Source organism: Mustela nivalis (assembly GCF_964662115.1).
Source record: "Mustela nivalis genome assembly, chromosome: 8".
Lineage (NCBI taxonomy): Eukaryota > Metazoa > Chordata > Mammalia > Carnivora > Mustelidae > Mustela > Mustela nivalis.
The window spans coordinates 36,971,504-36,988,855 of NC_139027.1; the positions used below are offsets into that span (position 1 = coordinate 36,971,504).

The window sequence follows — 17,352 nt, forward strand, 5'->3', positions numbered from 1 at the left end:
GGAATGAAAAAAATAAGAGGATAATAGAAATAAATGGATATATTTCAGCAGTCAATTTAAATTAACTCAATTTTCCAGTTAAAAGAAGATTAACAGATTAGTAGAGAAATAAGGCAATGTGCTCATCACAAGAGACATACTTGGAACTGAAAGAAATGAGTTTCCTTTGGTGCCCAGTTGGCTCCGATTGGACCAAGGTTGCACAAAAAGAGCTATAAGATCTGGTGGGAAATGGGGAGCGAAACTGAATGCATCAGTGAACGAGCATAAGCAAACACATGCAGGCTGATTCTGCAGGACAGTAGCTAGTTGGGAAAAAATCATGTGAATGGGTCAGTTTCCCATATGTCCTGTTTTTGCACTGAGAGCAGGCTTAAGCTGCACAGCATGACAACTAAAACTGATCGAAAACCCTATAGTCCTCCTTGAAGAAGCAGTGGGACAGATTTGGGATAACTACTGCCACTGCAATGTGAGGGGGTTAATCTTAGAAGGGGAGAGGCAGTGAGGGAGAGCCACAAAATTCAGTGTAAAAACTGCCCAAATCTCTGGCCAGATTCAGAAGCCCCCGTGAAGGTAAAGGAACTGATCTGAGATATTTGCCACCACCTGAGAGATAGGATTTGCATTTTGTGTCCAATGAGGTTAGTTGTGTGGTAAAACAGAAACATAAACTTCTTCAGAGGAATGAAATAGCCTCTGTAATATAATATTTAACAATATCTAGGGAGTAATTCAAACACATGAGGAAGAAGGAATGTGTGGCCCTGTGTCAGGAATTAGGGCAATGAAGACCAATCCTGAAATTCCCTAGATGTCAGAATTAAGAGATAAGAACTAGAAAAGGGAACTGTATTAACAAAATAAAGGAGAAATACCAGACAATTATTTCAGTGGATACAGAGAAAGCATTAGGTTGAAGTTAAGCTCTACTCACGATATACAGTCCCAGCCAACTACAAATAGAAAAGATATTTTCAGTATTTTGAAAGGGCATCTACCAAAAATAGATATATCTACAGCTCCCAATGGTGAAAGATGGGATTTTTTCCCCCTAAGAATGGTAACCTGTTAAGGATGGTTGTTCTCTCTATTTTACTGGAAGTCATCGCCATTGCAAAAGTCAATTAAAAATATCCAAAGAATGGGGGCACCTGAGTGGCTCAGTCATTAAGCATCTGCCTGGCTCATGTCATGATTTCAGGGTCCTGGGATCGAGCCCCACATCGGGCTGCCTGCTCCACAGGAAGTCTGCTTCTCTCTCTCCCACTTCCCTTGCTTGTGTTCCCTCTCTGTCAAATAAATAAATAAATCTTTAAAAAAATATATCCAAAGAATGAAGACCAGAATATAAGGAAAACTGTCCCTCTTTGCAGATGATATGATCGTTCATGTAGAAAATCCTAAGCAATCTAGAGAATAACTACCAGAAGTAAGAATAAGTGTAAGGTGGTGGGATATACTGTTAATATAGAAAAGTTAATTGTGTTTTTAAAAACAAAACTTAAACCTTAAAAAAAATTAGAGTCTAACACATATAGAGGACACTGCACAGCTCATGAGGATATAGTTTGCTGAATTCTCTGATGATATGCATAAAGTGCCCCAAAAGAGCCCTGTACCCCCGTGCACCTGAATGTTTATAGCAGCAATGTCTACAATAGCCAAACTATAGAAAGAACCTAGATGTCCATCAACAGGTGAATGGATAAAGAAGATGTGTTGTATATATACACAATGGAATACTATGCAGCCATCAAAAGAAATGAAATCTTGCCATTTGCGACGACATGGATGGAACTAGAGGGTATCAAGCTTAGCGAAATAAGTCAATCGGAGAAAGACAACTATCATATGATCTCCCTGATATGAAGAAGTGGAGATGCAACATGGGGGCTTAAGTGGGTAGGAGAAGAATAAATGAAACAAGATGGGATTGGGAGGGAGACAAACCATAAGTGACTCTTAATCTCACAAAACAAACTGAGGGTTGCTGGGAGGAGGGAATTTGGGAGAGGGTGGGGGGGTTATGGACACTGGGGAGGGTATGTGCTATGGTGAGTGCTGTGAAGTGTGTAAACCTGGAGATTCACAGACCTGTACCCCTGGGGATAAAAATACATTATATGTTTATTAAAAAAAAAAAAGAAAGAAAAAAGAGCCCCGTGCCCCTTCCAGTCCCTCTTCCAACCTCAGGGTGAGGTTAACCCCTGGTCGGATGGCAAATACCATTAGTTTTGCTTAGTTTTGAATTATGTATATGAAATAATACAGCTTGTGTTCTTTTTTGTGCCTGGTTTCTTTCACTTAGGACTATGTTTGAGAACCACCTTTTAGAGTTAAGTGAAAAAGCAAACTTTAAATGAATAACACATCGAAATGAACAAAAGTGGAAATCAGTTCTTTCTCCCCATCCTGGCCCATAGTGATAACGAATGCTACCCGTCTGCAGGCTATCTTTAGAGAGGAATCTGGGGCACCAGCAGGCCTCTGAATGTGTACTTTCCCCACACAAATGGTAGCACACACCACATAGAGAAGAGAACTCTTGAAGAGATACATTTTCTAAATATTTTCCACGTCAGCCTACTTTCACTCCATCCGCATTGTTGTTGTTCATTCATTGTTGAAGAAGAAGGGGCTGTTGCTTTGTGACCATCCCTCAAGCTGGCTTTGTCTGGTTTTCCTCATGATTAGATTCAGCCTCCAGACTTTGGCAGGAAAGCTGCAGAAGATGTAACGTGTCCTTCTCCGCGTGCCATCTCCTGATGGACACGCCTTGTGTTGTCTCCCGCCAGTCCCGGAGAGCAACATTTTGGCTACTTGGTTAAGGTGAAGTGGGCCAGGTTTCTCCACTGCAAAATTACCAATTTTCCTTTTGTAATTGGTAAGCGATCAGTGAGGAGATTCCTTAAGACAATGCATATCTTACTCTTCATCATTCGCATGAAGGCTTTAACCTCTGTGGATGATTTTTACCTGAATTGGTCACACCTATGATGATTGCAAAAATATTATTGTTTATTTTTATTATCCTTGAACTAATTGTGTTTTTTTAAAATATATGGGTAGCAAGCTGTTAGAAAATGAAATAAAAAATCAATTCCATTTACAATAAAATACTCAGGAATAGATTTAACAAAGGATGTAAAAAACATACGTAGCCGTACACTTAAAATGTTTAAGATGGTAAATATATGTGCATTTTATTACAATTAAATATGACAAAAAATTAGGACAGATGTGCAAACACTTATCTAATAATCATTATATATAAATATACAATTGTATTTATAATATATAAAAATATACAATAACTATATATTATATATAAATTGTATATTATATATAAACAAATATATATATATATTTTATATAAAGAAGTAGTCCCTGGTTCTTGAGTTTGCAACAGGAGATGATTCTACTCCATCAGTGCCAAGTGTCACAGACAGAGCCATGGAAGTCTTGGGACCTCCTCTGGGGGATTTCCAATGCAGTTCCCTTTGCCTTTTTTAATTCTGCTATGGGTGCTCACTGCTCCAAGTCCTCTGTGGAAAGAGACAAAAACAAAACAAAACAAAACAAAAAACAGGAGGAAAGACTGCATGGATCGGTCAGGTGGGTGTTTGGAAGAAATCATCCAAGTGTGGCCTGCCCAGTCCAGCCTGGCTGAGAATACCCTCTCTGTGAGCACATAGCCATGCACACAGAGCCCGTACTCTGCCTGGGAAGAAGGAGCGCAAGGCCCAGGGACCAGGGAAGATGGAATCAGACCAGTGCTCTTCCTTTCCTATTGACTTTTTCCTTCCACATTTGGTTTATTTCCAATTTTCAGCTGCAGAGTCTGGTTTAAGTCCTAGCTGTTGTGTGGCCAGAGGTCCAGAATGGCCAAACCAGGTCATCTGTGGGAGGTGAGTCCTCAGACTCTGGAGGCCTCTGAAGTACAGATGAGCAAAGCGACTGGACCTGCTCTGGAGGGTCTCTCCTGGATCTGAGGTAAGGAAGTGGCTAGTGACTCTGGTCCTGCCCTGGGTGACTCAGTCAGGAGAAACCGCCTGTGGGTGTGACACGCACCATAGTCTCACCCTGTCGTTGCCCACACACTCCCCGGTCCCAGCCTGTAGAACTGGCCCTTCCCCAGACCCTCCACCCTGGAAGATGCCATGGGATTGAGCAAGGACAACAAAGCCACAAGTTTCTGGCTCAGCCTTCGGCTGCGGTGCTCTGACCCACAGACTTCCCTGTAATTTCACAGGGACTCCAGTGTTACCCAAATGTACTATGAGCCAAGTGGCACCTTGCCTTCTGTCGCTCTGCACAGTGACTGTAGGATGTGGCTGTCGTCGGGGTGGGGGTCCTGGGCTGTAGCCGGAGGGACCCTTCTGTTCACAGCTCCCTGAGGCTGTGTGTCTGCGCATCCCCACCGGCTCTCCTAGGCCAGGCAGGGCCTCCATGGGTGTTCTAGGCCACCACAAGTCACTCCAGGGAGTGAGGAATCCCCTGTGTCCTATTGTGTCCCACACTCTGTCATGCTGGAACCTTTTGTCTCTGGACCAACTCTATTGGTTTCTGCTGTCTTTATTGAAGTCTCTGTTTTTCTGAAGAAGCTCCTTGGTCCTTCCTATAAAAGACTTCTGTCAGGGAGCCCCCCGGGCCTCCAGCTCTACCCTCTATCCAAGTCTGTAAGCATTATGTGGCTTATTTGTGCACAGTGGGGAATAGGAGCTAGTATGAAATCGAGCTGCCAGAGTACTAATACCAGGTTCAAGTCTTACTAGTTAGTGACCTTGGCTTAGTTACTTCATCTCTCTAGGCCTGACTTTGTCTTCTCAGGCCCATGGGAATAGAAATTGCACTCACTTCGCAGTACAATGCCTGTACTGCTTTCGAGATGATGCTTGACGCAGTGAACGTGCAGCAAATCCACAGCATGTGCTGTGGTCATTCAGCCAGGCTGGGTTGGGGCCTTCTCCCTCTCTGGGTCAGGAAAGATATGTTAGCACAACGGTAAGGACCTGTTTGACCTGGAACTAGACTCAGATTTAGGTCAGCATAGACATGTTCTCAGGGTCCTCTCTATACACCTGGGGGGTGGGGCAGAGAGGTGAGAAACAGGACATGGGAAGCAGGTGTCGGTGGATTTGTGCTAAGAGCTGACCCTGCTCTTCACTGCGTCTTTCTCGTCCATCCTCATGACAACCCAGTGAGGTGATGGTTCCTCTTTTCTTTACAGAGAGACGCAAATGAGGTGAGATGAGTCATCAGATCGGAGAGATGAGGCAAATTTCCCCAGGCCACGTGACCGATGATGACGATGGTGATTACAGCTGACACTGAAGCACCTGCCTGTGCTAGGCACGCTCCAAACACTTCACATGCATTGACTCCTATCATCTTAACGGCCATTGCTGAGTAAGTACTATTTTTATCCCCATTTTACAGATGAGAACTCCAGAAGGCAGAAAGGTCAAACAACTTGGCCAAAGATGTATGCTAATAAGTGACAGATTTAGACCTGAATTGAGACGGTGTAACCAGAGTTTGGCAAGCCCTTTCTACAAGGGACCATGCCCTAAATACCCTATCTGCGCAATTTCTGGCACAGACACTGAGCTGGGCCGTTGCAGTGCAGAAGGATCCACAGACTGTGTAAACTAGTGAACATGGTTGTGTTGCAACCAAGTGTTGTTTAAACTGTGTAAACTAGTGAACATGGTTGTGTTGCAACCAAGTGTTGTTTTAAACTGTGTAAACTAGTGAACATGGTTGTGTTGCGACCAAGTGTTGTTTAAACTGTGTAAACTAGTGAACATGGTTGTGTTGTGACCAAGTGTTGTTTAAACTGTGTAAACTAGTGAACATGGTTGTATTGCGACCAAGTGTTGTTTGGGAAATAGTGGGCCCATGTTAGCCCATGGGCTGAGACTGTCCACCATGGTCTTACCTGCTCTATTAAGAGAATGATGCCCCAGAAGCATCAAAGCTCTCTGAGAAATAAAAATCATAGCTGTGAACAAAATGTAGACAATTCTCTGGCCTGTTATAAGAAGATTTTATGTATTTATTTGAGAGAGAGAGAGAGAGAGAGAGAAATCATAAACAGGGGGAGAGGCAGAAGGAAAAGCAGACTCTCCACTGAGCAGAGAGCCCAACGGAGGACTCCATCCCAGGACCCTGAGATCATGACTGGAGCTGAAGGCAGTTGCTTAACCAACTCAGCCACCCAGGTGCCCCTCTCTGGCCTTTTCAATGTGATACAGTATACAACTCCTTCAGTTTTAGTGCCATATTATTTATTAAAGACATACTGTATACCAGGTACCACCATAAGTGCTTGGAATACACTAATGAACAAAATAGGAAACACCTCCCTTGTATGAGCTTATCTTCTAGCAGAATAGGGTGGGGGCTGATGAATAATACACATAACACAGTTGAATTATACAGTGTGTTAATAGATGGTGAGTACTTTGGAAAGAAATAGAGCATGGTAAGCAGAATGTGGCAGCAGCAGAGGAAGGCATGGGATGGTGAGTATAGGTCTCATGGAAAAGGTGATATTTTAGCAAAGACTTTAAGGAGGTGAGAGAGTGAGCCATGCTTATATCTTGGAGAAGAGGTTCCTAGGCAAGGAGAATAGTCAGTGCAAAGGCCCTGAGGCAGGAATGCTCTGGCCTGTTCAAGAAAGAGCAAGAGGTCCTGGGGCTTGAGTGCCCTGCATGGTGTGGTAAAAGAATAAGATCAAGTGTTAGTGAGAACCTGGTTTTGTGGGGGCCTGGGAGCATGGCAGAGACTTGCCTTTTGTGCTCAAAAACTCAGGGAGCAGAATAGTGACATGATCTGGGGCAGACTGTAAATGGTTCCGTCTAACTGTTGTGTTGTGTCTTGGGGTCAATAGTTTAGATTCAGATTTCCTGGATTTGATTCTGATTATTGGTTCCATATCAGACAACATGATTAACCTTTCTCTGCTTGGTTTCCACATCCATGATACAGAGATCATAAGAGCATTTATCACATAGGGCAGTTGTGAGCATAAAATGAGAACATTCTCATGAAAAAGAAAAAAACCCACTAAACATAGTTCTAGAGACATAGTGGACACCACATGAATACTGGTTATTTCCATTATGTTTGTTATCTTCCTAATTAAAAAAATACTATTTTGCTATAATAAACCACTCCTACTGTGTGCTTACATACTGTTGTAACCTTGTGCCTTTTGCTACTTCATCTCTTTGGCAAGAGCAGGAGGCACCCCCACTGCAGGGCACTTGTGAGAAGCACCACGGGGAGCATTAACCCTCTGCAGACTGGCACAGCTTCGGGGACAACCTCTATGGTCAGATGAAGTCCACGGAGAATTGAGATGTTTCCTAAGAAGGGAGGATACCCACTGAGGACTAAGGAGAATGATCAGGAGTGGAAACTGCCCATGGTGATGACACAATGTGTTGGTTACCTGTTGCTGTGTAACAGATTATCCCAAAACTTAGCAGCAGCTTACAACAGCAAGCACTATAATTTTACAGAGCTTCTCAGAATGAGGAACCAGAAAAGTGGGATGGACTGGGTGGTCTGGCTCAGGACGTCTTGTGAAGTCGCCATCAAGATGTCAGCAGGGTCTCCTCGTCTGAAGGGCTCATTTCTAAGATTACTCACACATAGCTTGTCAGGTCCCACCACACAGGCCTCTCCACAGGCTGCTCTAGTGTCCTCCTGACATGGCCCCTGGCTTCCCCCAGGGGAGGGAACCAAGAGAGATTGGGAGGGAGCTACAAAACCATTTGTGATCTAGCCGCAGATGGGGCACCCTGCCACTTCCACTAAGTAGTAAATTCTTTAGAAGCCAGCTACTAAGTCCAGCCCACACTCAAAGGAGAATTAAGATCCACCTCTTAAATGGTAGAATATCAAAGAATTTGTGGACAGATTTTTAAAACCACCACACATAGGGAGCCTGGGTGGCTCAGTGGGTTAGGCCTCTGCCTTCGGCTTGGGTCATGGTCTCAGGGTCCTGGGATAGAGCCCTGCATAGGGCTCTCTGCTCAGCAGGGGGCCTGCTTCCCTCTCTCTCTGTCTCTGCCTGCCTCTCTGCCAGCTTGTGATTTCTGTCTGTCAAATAAATAAATAAATAAATCTTAAAAAAAAAAAAATAAAACCACCACACATGATGTGTGACTTGGGGCTAAATAATATTATCTTAGTAGTGTCAGTTTAATTTTCAAAAAGATCTGAAACACAACTCTCACACAAACACAGAGTGAACAATGTGCCAAAGATTTATCATTATTAATAAATGAAGGGAACAGCAGGATGATAAAGCTTATTCAAAAGATATGATCAGTCAGGAAAGAAATAGTGGAATGGGTTGGCTGACTTAGAATTTAAAAAAAGACCTGCTTAATGAATTGCAAAGCAGTAAAACTGCACCTTCTTGGCCTATCTTTTCTTTCGGGCAGAAATGATTTGCAGTTTATCAATCCGTCTCCTCTTTGTTAACATCTAAGTTCACAAAGTCTGGTGTTTAATCCTCAGTCATCAATAAGCCAAAGGCATCTGTTTCCTAAAGAATTGAGTAATTCCTGGTGGGGCCTCTTTGACCAAGTTTTAGTATGACATTGAGAGCACATATGGTCACCATTTTGTTTTGTTTTCTTCTTCTTTTTTTTAAATTTACATTTGATTGGCCAACATATAGTCCATCATTCGTTTCAGATGTAGAGCCCAGTAATTCGACAGCTGGATAGAACACCCAGTGCTCATCACATCACATGCCCTCCTTAATGCCCATCACCCGATTGCCTCATTACCCCCCCCCAGCAACTTCCCTTAAGCAAACCTCAGTTTGTTTCCCAGAGTCAAGAGTCTTTCATGGTTTGTCTCCTTCTCTGACTTCTTTCCATTCCATTTTCTCTCCCTCCTCCTATGATCCTCTGTGCTGTTTCTTATATTCTATATTTGATATATGATAATTGTCTTTCTCTGATTGACTTATTTTGCTCAATGTAATACCCTCAGGTCCATCCATGCCAAATGTAAGTGGTAAGTATTCATCCTTTCTGATGGCTGAGTAGTATTCCGTCATATATATATATAATACACACACACACACACACACACACACACGCACACACTCCACATCTTCTTTATCCATTCATCTGTCGATGGGCATCCTGGCTCTTTCAATAGTTTGGCTATTATGAACATTACTGCTATAAATAACCTTTCTTGATTAAAACTCCTAAATGAAAGAATCTGGGATTGGGAGGGAGACAAACCATAAGTGACTCTTAATCTCACAAAACAAACTGAGGGTTGCTGGGGGGAGGGGGTTTGGGAGAAGGGGGTGGGATTATGGACATTGGGGAGGGTATGTGCTTTGGTGAGTGCTGTGAAGTGTGTAAACCTGGTGATTCACAGACCTGTACCCCTGGGGATAAAAATATATGTTTATAAAAAATAAAAAGTTAAAAAAAAAAAAACTCCACAGTGTAAGGATAGAGGGAACAAACCTCAATATCAGAAAAGCCATATACAAAAAGCCTACAGTGAATATCATTCTCAATGGGGAAAAATTGAGACCTTTTCCCTAAGGTCAGGAACACGACAGGGATCCCCACTCCCACCACTGTTGCTCGACATAGTACTAGAAGTCCTAGCCTCAGCAATCAGACAACGAAAAGAAATAAAAGGCATCCAGATTGGCAAAGAAGTCAAACTCTCACTCTTTGCAGATGACATGATACTTTATGTGGAAAAAATCCAAAAGATTCCACCCCCAAATTGCTAGAACTCATACAGGAATTCAGCAAAGCAGCAGGATATACAATCAATGCACAGAAATCAGTTGCATTTCTATATACTAACAATGAGATAGAAGAAAGAGAAATTAAGAACTCAATCCCATTTACAATTACTCCAAAAACCATAAGACACCTGGGAATAAACCTAACCAAAGAGGTAAAAGGATCTGTACTCTAGAAGCCACAGAGCATTTACGAAAGGAATTGAGGAAGACACAAAGAAATGGAAAAATGTTCCATGCTCATGGATTGGAAGAATAAATATTGTTAAAATGTCTATGCTACCAAGAGCAATTTACACATTCAATGCAATCCCTTTCAAAATACCATAGATATTTTTCACTGGAAAAAATGGAACAAATAATCCTAAAACTTTTATGGAACCAGAAAAGACCCTGAATAGCCAGGGGAGTGTTGAAAAAGAAAACCAAAGCTGGTGGCATCATGATGGCAGACTTCAAGCTACCCTGTCTTATTTTCAAGTTTGAAGAACTTACATTTCTTAATGGGGGTTTGTCTTGTTTTTGACACTTTCACTGTCTTAGCTCATTCATTCACCTCTCCCTCCATTCATCCTGTACCCATCACCATGAAGCACACTGCAGAGCAGACACATCTCTCCTGTACCCCCAGCAAGTTGCCCCATCCGGAGGGGGGGCAGCCATGCACTGGTGTCATTCCATATTAGTCAGAATGAGGAAGCCCCGCAGATGTGTCTTGTGGACACATGGGTGCAATTCACTATGGTCAGGGGATCAGAGAAGGCAGCTTTTTTTTTTTTTTTAAAGATTTAATTTATTTATTTTATAGACAGAGATCACAAATAGGCAGAGAGGCTGGCAGAGAGAGAGGAGGAAGCAGGCTCCCTGCTGAGCAGAGAGCCCGATGTGGGGGCTCAATCCCAGGACGCTGGGATCATGACCTGAGCCGAAAGCAGAGGCTTTAACCCACTGAGCCATGCAGGCGCCCCAGAAGGCAGCTTTTTAAAGTGAAACAATATGTACTTCCCTATAATCACTTTACAAATGAAAGTCTGCCTGCTTAAAACCACTTTGGGGTACCTGGGTGTAGTCCTTTGAACGTGTGACTCTTGGTTTCGGCTCAGGTCGTGGTCTCATGGGTTATTTGATAGAGCCTGGAGTCAGTTAGTGGGCCTCTGGGCTCAGTAGGGAGTCTGTTTGAAGTTTCTCTCTCCCTCTGCTCCGCACCACCCCCCCCACTCTCTCTCTCTAAAATAAAAAAATAAAATCTTTAAAAAAAAAACACCTCACTTTGCCTACAGGCCAACACTTTTTGGAGTTTCTTTTTCATTTTATTCTTTTTAATGTTTATTTTCAGTGTCCTTTCCATTTGGTCACTTTAATGATTTTGCCTAAAGTAGTGTTTAGATTTTAAAGTTTTCTGAAAGGTGTTTGGCACATTGGAAAAACTTGATATTTTATTTATTCTTGAACATTTTGAGGACTTTTTAGCCTATAAATTGGAACACTATTTCTTTAAAATTTGTACCTTAGCAATATATGGCCATCAGCAGTACTCAAGATGTCATTAAATTGTTTGTTTTTATGCACAGCCCTCTGCCTTTAACTCAGCTCCATCACAGAGAGAGTGTGGAGGTACCGAAGCTGCATGAATTGTTACATATTAATTTGCCAAATAGGGATTGGAGAAAGATCAATCGCAGGTGACATGGGCTAGATTTTACTTTCTGAGGAAATCATCAGACACATGAGCGAAGAAAAGGTTGATATGAAGATGTTTGCCACCACATGATTTTCAATAGCAAACAGTAATAGACTAATAATAATTGGTTGCTATAAATAAATGAGGCATCTATGCAATGAAATGTATGCAGCTATTCAATGTTAGGAAATCATCAGACACATGAGCGAAGAAAAGGTTGATATGAAGATGTTTGCCACCACATGATTTTCAATAGCAAACAATAATAGACTAATAATAATTGGTTGCTATAAATAAATGAGGCATCTATGCAATGAAATGTATGCAGCTATTCAATGTTATGTCATAATTCGTGTTTGGTATGAAAAGATATTCTGTTTTGCTACACGAAAAAAGCAAGTTGAATAGAGTATAGGCACTATGACACAGTTGTGGGAGACACAGTTGACAGTTACCTGCATAGATATACACAGAGGAAAAGTGTCAACATTGGTTTTCTGATGGTACGCTCACAGAAGACAAGTATTCGTGGTGTGGGTTTGGTTTGTTTTCTTTCTTTCTTTCTTTCTTTCTTTCTTATTTATGTATTTATTTTGCCAATCTGGATTTTCAGGTTTTTCTACAATGAATATGTAGACTAAACATAGCCTAAGCAGGAACGCCCCACCTTCAGCATTTCCCATAAGCCTGGCAAAGAAAGGAAGGATGGAAGAAGGAAGGAAGGAAAGAAGGGAAGGAGAGAGGAAAAAAAGGAGGAATGAAGGAAGGAAGGAAAAGAGAAAGGAAAGGGGAGAATAGGGGGCTTGTTCTAAAATCGGCTTTCCTTGAGGGGCTGTTTGCACTGAACCCTTTGGGTCTGGAAGTGCCTGAGGTCCAGGAGCTGAGGGCTCACGACGAACTTGAAGGCCACTGGGAAGTTCGTCAGAATTGTTGAAAGAAGATTATCTCCAGAACCTTCCTTCCTTGGGAGAGGTACTGAAGAGCAGGTGTTCCTGGAGGCCTAGGGTGGTGTGAAATGCCTGGGAAGCGCTGAAAGGTGGTTTCCGGGGCTCCTCCCTCATGCATTATTAAAAGGGCTGAGGCATCCTAGGGGAGCAGGCAGATACCACAGGCTCTGCCAGGAGAAAGGAACATTCTGAGGTGTCCTTTGGGGAGCTGGGTTTCATTCTCCCCGGCAGGACTGGGACTCTCTCCTGACCCCAGCCCTAGAGTCCCCTGCTCTATGGGGAATGGTCACATTCTGGGAAGGGGTAGGGTGGGGTCAGAAGGCCGCTTGCTTCTCAAGCCCCTGTCAGCCCAGCCTCTATCTCCACCTAAGATTTTGTGTTATTTCAGAATAAGAGAGTCTACACACTGTGGAGGTCAAGATGGTTCTGAGTGGGGCGCTGTGCTTCCGGTGAGTATCTGAACCTCTGATGGCTGTGTCCTTTGGGGGAAGAAAGTTCTGGGTAGACCCGTTGTCCATCCTCTGTGGGAAGGGAGGGGCTGCGGCTGCCCAGAGCTGGGGCTCTTGTTGGTGGGTGGGCAGCTGGGAAGTTGTAAACAGCCCCTCATTGTCCTAAGAGAAGTTTTTCCAGCCTTTGTCAGGCTGGGGTTGGCCACCTCATGGGGTTTCCTGATAAGAAGGGGGAGCAAGTGGATCACTCTGCGTTGAGTTTCAGCCCCACGTATCCATAATGAGAATTGAAGTCTGGATACCCAGCCCAGAGGTGTTACCACCCTCTGGGGTGAAATGATGTCACTCTGCTCTATTACACCCATACTGCCCTTTGGGGCAAAACAACAACAAAACTATTTAGTCAATCAGTCTGTCTGACTGCTGACATGTACTGAGCCAGGTGGTCTGCTGTGTTCTGGACTTTGCGCTACTGAGTGAAAATGGTCTTTGTTCTCTCTGAACTCAGAGACTTCCATACCTTTTCCCAAGGTGTGTTCTGTGGAGCCCCAATCCTATGAGTGGCTTTAGACAGTGGCTCTCCTTGATTAAAAGATGTAGGAAATACTGCTTTCTGTGTCTTCTTCCAAGGGAAGCATGGTGCAGTTTGATATATGAGTAACTTTGAACAAGATTTGTTTGTATTTAGCTACCATTGAACCAATTTGCATACAGCATACTTATTTCTGTATAACACCTGAAGAAATCCATTTTAGGATATATTTTTCACCTCCCAGGATGTAAAAAAATCAATTGAGATCAGAGATGATAAATAAATTTGAAAACAAAACAAAAGAATTTTAAATTTATTATTTATTTAATTTTTTTTTTAAAGATTTCTTTTATTTGAGAGAGAAAGAGAAAGCACGTGCAGTGGGGAGGGGCAGAGGAAGAGGGAGGGAGGAACTTAAGCAGACTTAGACTGAGTGCGAGCCTGACACAGGCCTTGATCTCACCACACTCAGATCACAACCTGAGCGGAAACCAGGAGTATGCCATTCAACTGACTGTGCCACTCGGGTGCCCCAAGAATTTTAAATTTAAAGATATTTGTCACTTACTAGGTGGAAGTAAATGTGCCTTGATGTCTTCAGTAATGATTGAAGAATCAGATTTTCATCTGGAAAAGGCATGGGCATGATCTAACCCTTGTCTTAATTTAGCCACCGGGAGACTCAAGCCCAGAGAGAGCAAGCAACTTGTCTGTTGTGACTCAGTAGCAATGGTGGCACAGCCGGACAAGAACCCAGCACTCTGACTCACAGTCCAGTTTCTTTTCCAACATCACACATGGAGATTGGCTGGTATAGAGAAGATTGAATAGGGTGAAGGAGCATATCTGAGACTCAGGTGGGGGGCTGTGTTGTTATCCCATTGGTAGGGCAGGAGCCCAGCAGGGCTGGCAGAGAGGGTTGGGTGGTTACTTCTGGCACAGCAGGAGGAGAATGAGACAATGTTTGACCGTGGGGGACTCTGTAGAGCCCAGCAAGCCCGAGCACCCACCTCTCCCCTAACTGTCATCCTGTCTTGATGTTTCAGGATGAAGGATGCGGCCTTGAAGGTGCTTTATCTGCATGACAACCAGCTTCTAGCTGGAGGGCTGCATGCAGGGGAGGTCATCAAAGGTTCGTGGCAAAACATGACCCAACTTCCCTAGGTCCTTATAGACTCTGAGGGGAGGGGCCTGGAGGGGACTTAGAATAGTGATGTAAACTGGCCGACAGACCCCAGGCCTGACACGGTAGATGGGGCATCATAAAAGCAGGCTCTGAACACAGACAAAAAACACTACACCTTCCAGCAAAGTGAGGGCACTGAACCACAGGCCACCTCAAGCCTCATGCAAAGGTGGGAATTTTTTCCAGAATGAATGCTTTGTTCTTCTCTCATAGGTGGACTTAGGCCAAACATTCCTTTTCCTGGGAGCCAGTGCTAAAAGCTCCAGGACTTTATTCCCATGTGGGAGTGACTTTCTACCCCTTTGTCCTGGGTCCCTTCTGCTTTCTGGGCATTCCTGGCCCCTCAGAGTGATGGGACCCGGATAGCGGTGGCACCATCTTACTCTTTGTGCCGCAGACACCGTGACAGGTGTCTCTCTAAAATAGCATATACATGCCCACTTGGGACACTTTTACTGGGCTCTGGGGTCACCACGTGTGTTTCTGTGTGTGTGTGTTTGTACATGTATATAAGCTTGAATATATCTATGTGTGAGTGTGTGGGTGTATGTGTTCGTATACATGGTGGGAGATGGTATAGACGGGAGTAGACCCTCTTCCGTCCTCAGGAATATCACAGGTGGTACAAACATGTCCAAATAACTCTGATGAGAGGCTTATCAAGTTTCTAAATAAGGCCAGAGGGTCAAGCGACATTAAAGGAGGTGGCCAGATATCCCCTGGGGCTTGGAGAAAATGTGAAAGGTTGAGCCTGGACAAGGGGGTGGGCATACAGATGGGAGATGGTATAATGTGCTTACATGCCTTGCTGTCATTGGGCCAACTGGCAAGACACCACGTTCCCTAGATGACAGCTGTTAACAGGCTTTCCTTCTGCCCAGTCTGGGGACAGGATGTCTCATGCAGTTTCTTGTGCTCCAAGGTCCATGATGTAGAAAAAGGGAGGGAAGGACAGTCAAGGCCCCTGAATCTGGCTTCCTTTCTCTAGGCGAGGAGATCAGTGTTGTTCCCAACCGGTCTCTGGATGCCAAGCTGTCTCCAGTCATCCTGGGAGTCCAGGGAGGGAGCCAGTGCCTGTCGTGTGGGACAGGGCAGGAACCAACTCTGAAACTAGAGGTGAGTCCTGTTGGGGCATCCTTGCTATCTGACTTCACTAAACCAGCAGCCTGGGGCCAGAGCTCCTCTCCCTCCCAGGGTTCTCTGGATTATAGCCCTACCTATTCATGCCTGTGGCCCAGCACTCTTGCCTCCTCTGCTCCTTCCCCTCACCTGTCATACCCCTCTGCTCACAGCCAGTAAACATCATGGAACTCTACCTTGGTGCCAACGAATCCAAGAGCTTCACCTTCTACCGGCGGGACACAGGGCTCACCTCCAGGTTCGAGTCAGCTGCCTACCCGGGCTGGTTCCTCTGCACGTTGCCTGAAGCAGACCAGCCTCTCACACTCACCCAGCTTTCAGAGGATGCCAGCTGGGGAAACCCCATCACAGACTTCTACTTCCAACAGTGTGATTAGGGCAATGTACCCCCCAGAACCTACCTGGTCAGAACTGGCTTAGGCAGGGGCGGAGGTGGAAGAAGACACTGGTGGCAACCATCCCCCCATCTGCTCTCAGGGCCCCACCTCTGGCTGGGCACTCAGCCACTCCCCCTTTTGATTCCCAGTTTGGATAAATCCTTTGAGATTTGGGGGCTTAGTTCACAGTTTCTTCCCTGCTGAGTGATGCTACTCATGTAGAACCTTGCAAAAACCACTCAAGATAAACTGGAAGCCACATAAAAAGGTTCCCAAGGAGTTAGGATAGGGGAAGTAGTGGAAATCCTTCATGCTTCATGATAACTTACCCAGTACCCCTGAGCCCCACCAGCCAGCCCATCCTGAGTTAAACCTATTAGGGCCACCAAATGCCCACATGAGGTTCTGTCATCTACCACTATGCAGGAGGGGGAGGTCATAGAGTTTGGGACCCAAGGCCCAGCCCCCTTCCTCTTGCCTGTAACTTAGCTGCCATCATATTCTACCTTTTCTGTCTCAACACTCATGCTCTAGCCATGGCAGAAGTTGGTGGTGGTGTCCAAGGAACTTACTCCAGCTCAGAAGGTCAAAAAACAACCAGACATGTCATACATTTGAAACCTGAGGTACCACTAAAATCTAAGATGCTGGTATCTCTTCACATGGAAAGATGCTTGTGATATACTGAGAAGAGCAAAATTACAAAGTAGCATATCTTGTAACCTCATTTCTATTAAAAAATGCCTATCTATATATTTCTGCACAGAAAAATGTCTAGAAGAATTTACTTCAACTTTTGGAATGTCAGTTTAGCAATTACAGGTGATTTTTCTTTTGTTCTTTTATTTATTTCCAATATTCAAATCATTCTACAGTGAAGATGGACTTCTTGTGTACTAAGTTAATCTTGAGAAAAAGAGAGCAAACACTATTTCTGATCATCTTCAGCATCCACTTCCCTGAGTGAAGTTCAAATTGAATGGAGCTCTGCTGCCCTGCTCAGCAGTGATGAGAAGCAGCTCACAGGCCTCAGCAAAGCCATGAAGAAAGAAAATATGATGAGTTAGCATGGCTAGAATCTCCTGGAGAGAGTGTTTATAGAATGAGCAATCCTGGACCTAGAGTTGTCACAGCCCCCTGAGATTTCAAGGTGTGGGTTTTAGCCTCCAAAGAGTCCCATGCTGGTTGGAATCCATGTCCCTCTGGAAACTTGAGACCGTGGCCTTATTTGC

The 17,352-nt window shown here is 44.1% G+C and overlaps 1 protein-coding gene across 2 annotated transcripts; it reads left to right on the plus strand.

The window, feature by feature from the left end:
* Positions 1 to 5,332: 5,332 nt before the first annotated feature.
* Positions 5,333 to 16,891, plus strand: IL36RN (interleukin 36 receptor antagonist). 2 transcript variants are annotated; one of them, XM_082743442.1, is made up of 6 exons: positions 5,345 to 5,412; positions 12,825 to 12,885; positions 14,464 to 14,549; positions 15,592 to 15,719; positions 15,896 to 15,981; positions 16,655 to 16,891. In XM_082743442.1, the coding sequence occupies exons 2-6, from the start codon at positions 12,857 to 12,859 to the stop codon at positions 16,743 to 16,745; spliced, it is 420 nt and encodes a 139-aa protein (XP_082599568.1). In that variant the 5' UTR covers positions 5,345 to 5,412; positions 12,825 to 12,856; the 3' UTR covers positions 16,746 to 16,891. The 2 variants fall into 2 exon arrangements, with proteins under 2 accessions (XP_082599567.1, XP_082599568.1); XM_082743441.1 differs by lacking the exon at positions 16,655 to 16,891 and having other exon boundaries at positions 5,333 to 5,412; positions 15,896 to 16,206.
* The last annotated feature ends 461 nt before the right edge of the window (positions 16,892 to 17,352 follow it).

What these genes read in the sequence shown, in the direction of transcription:
- IL36RN (XM_082743441.1), top strand. Translation starts at nt 12,857, where the DNA reads ATGGTTCTGAGTGGGGCGCTGTGCTTCCG. An exon ending in TGCAGGGGAGGTCATCAAAG is followed by an intron (nt 14,550 to 15,591) that starts GTTCGTGGCAAA and finishes TCCTTTCTCTAG; the next exon opens with GCGAGGAGATCAGTGTTGTT. An exon ending in AACCAACTCTGAAACTAGAG is followed by an intron (nt 15,720 to 15,895) that starts GTGAGTCCTGTT and finishes CTCTGCTCACAG; the next exon opens with CCAGTAAACATCATGGAACT.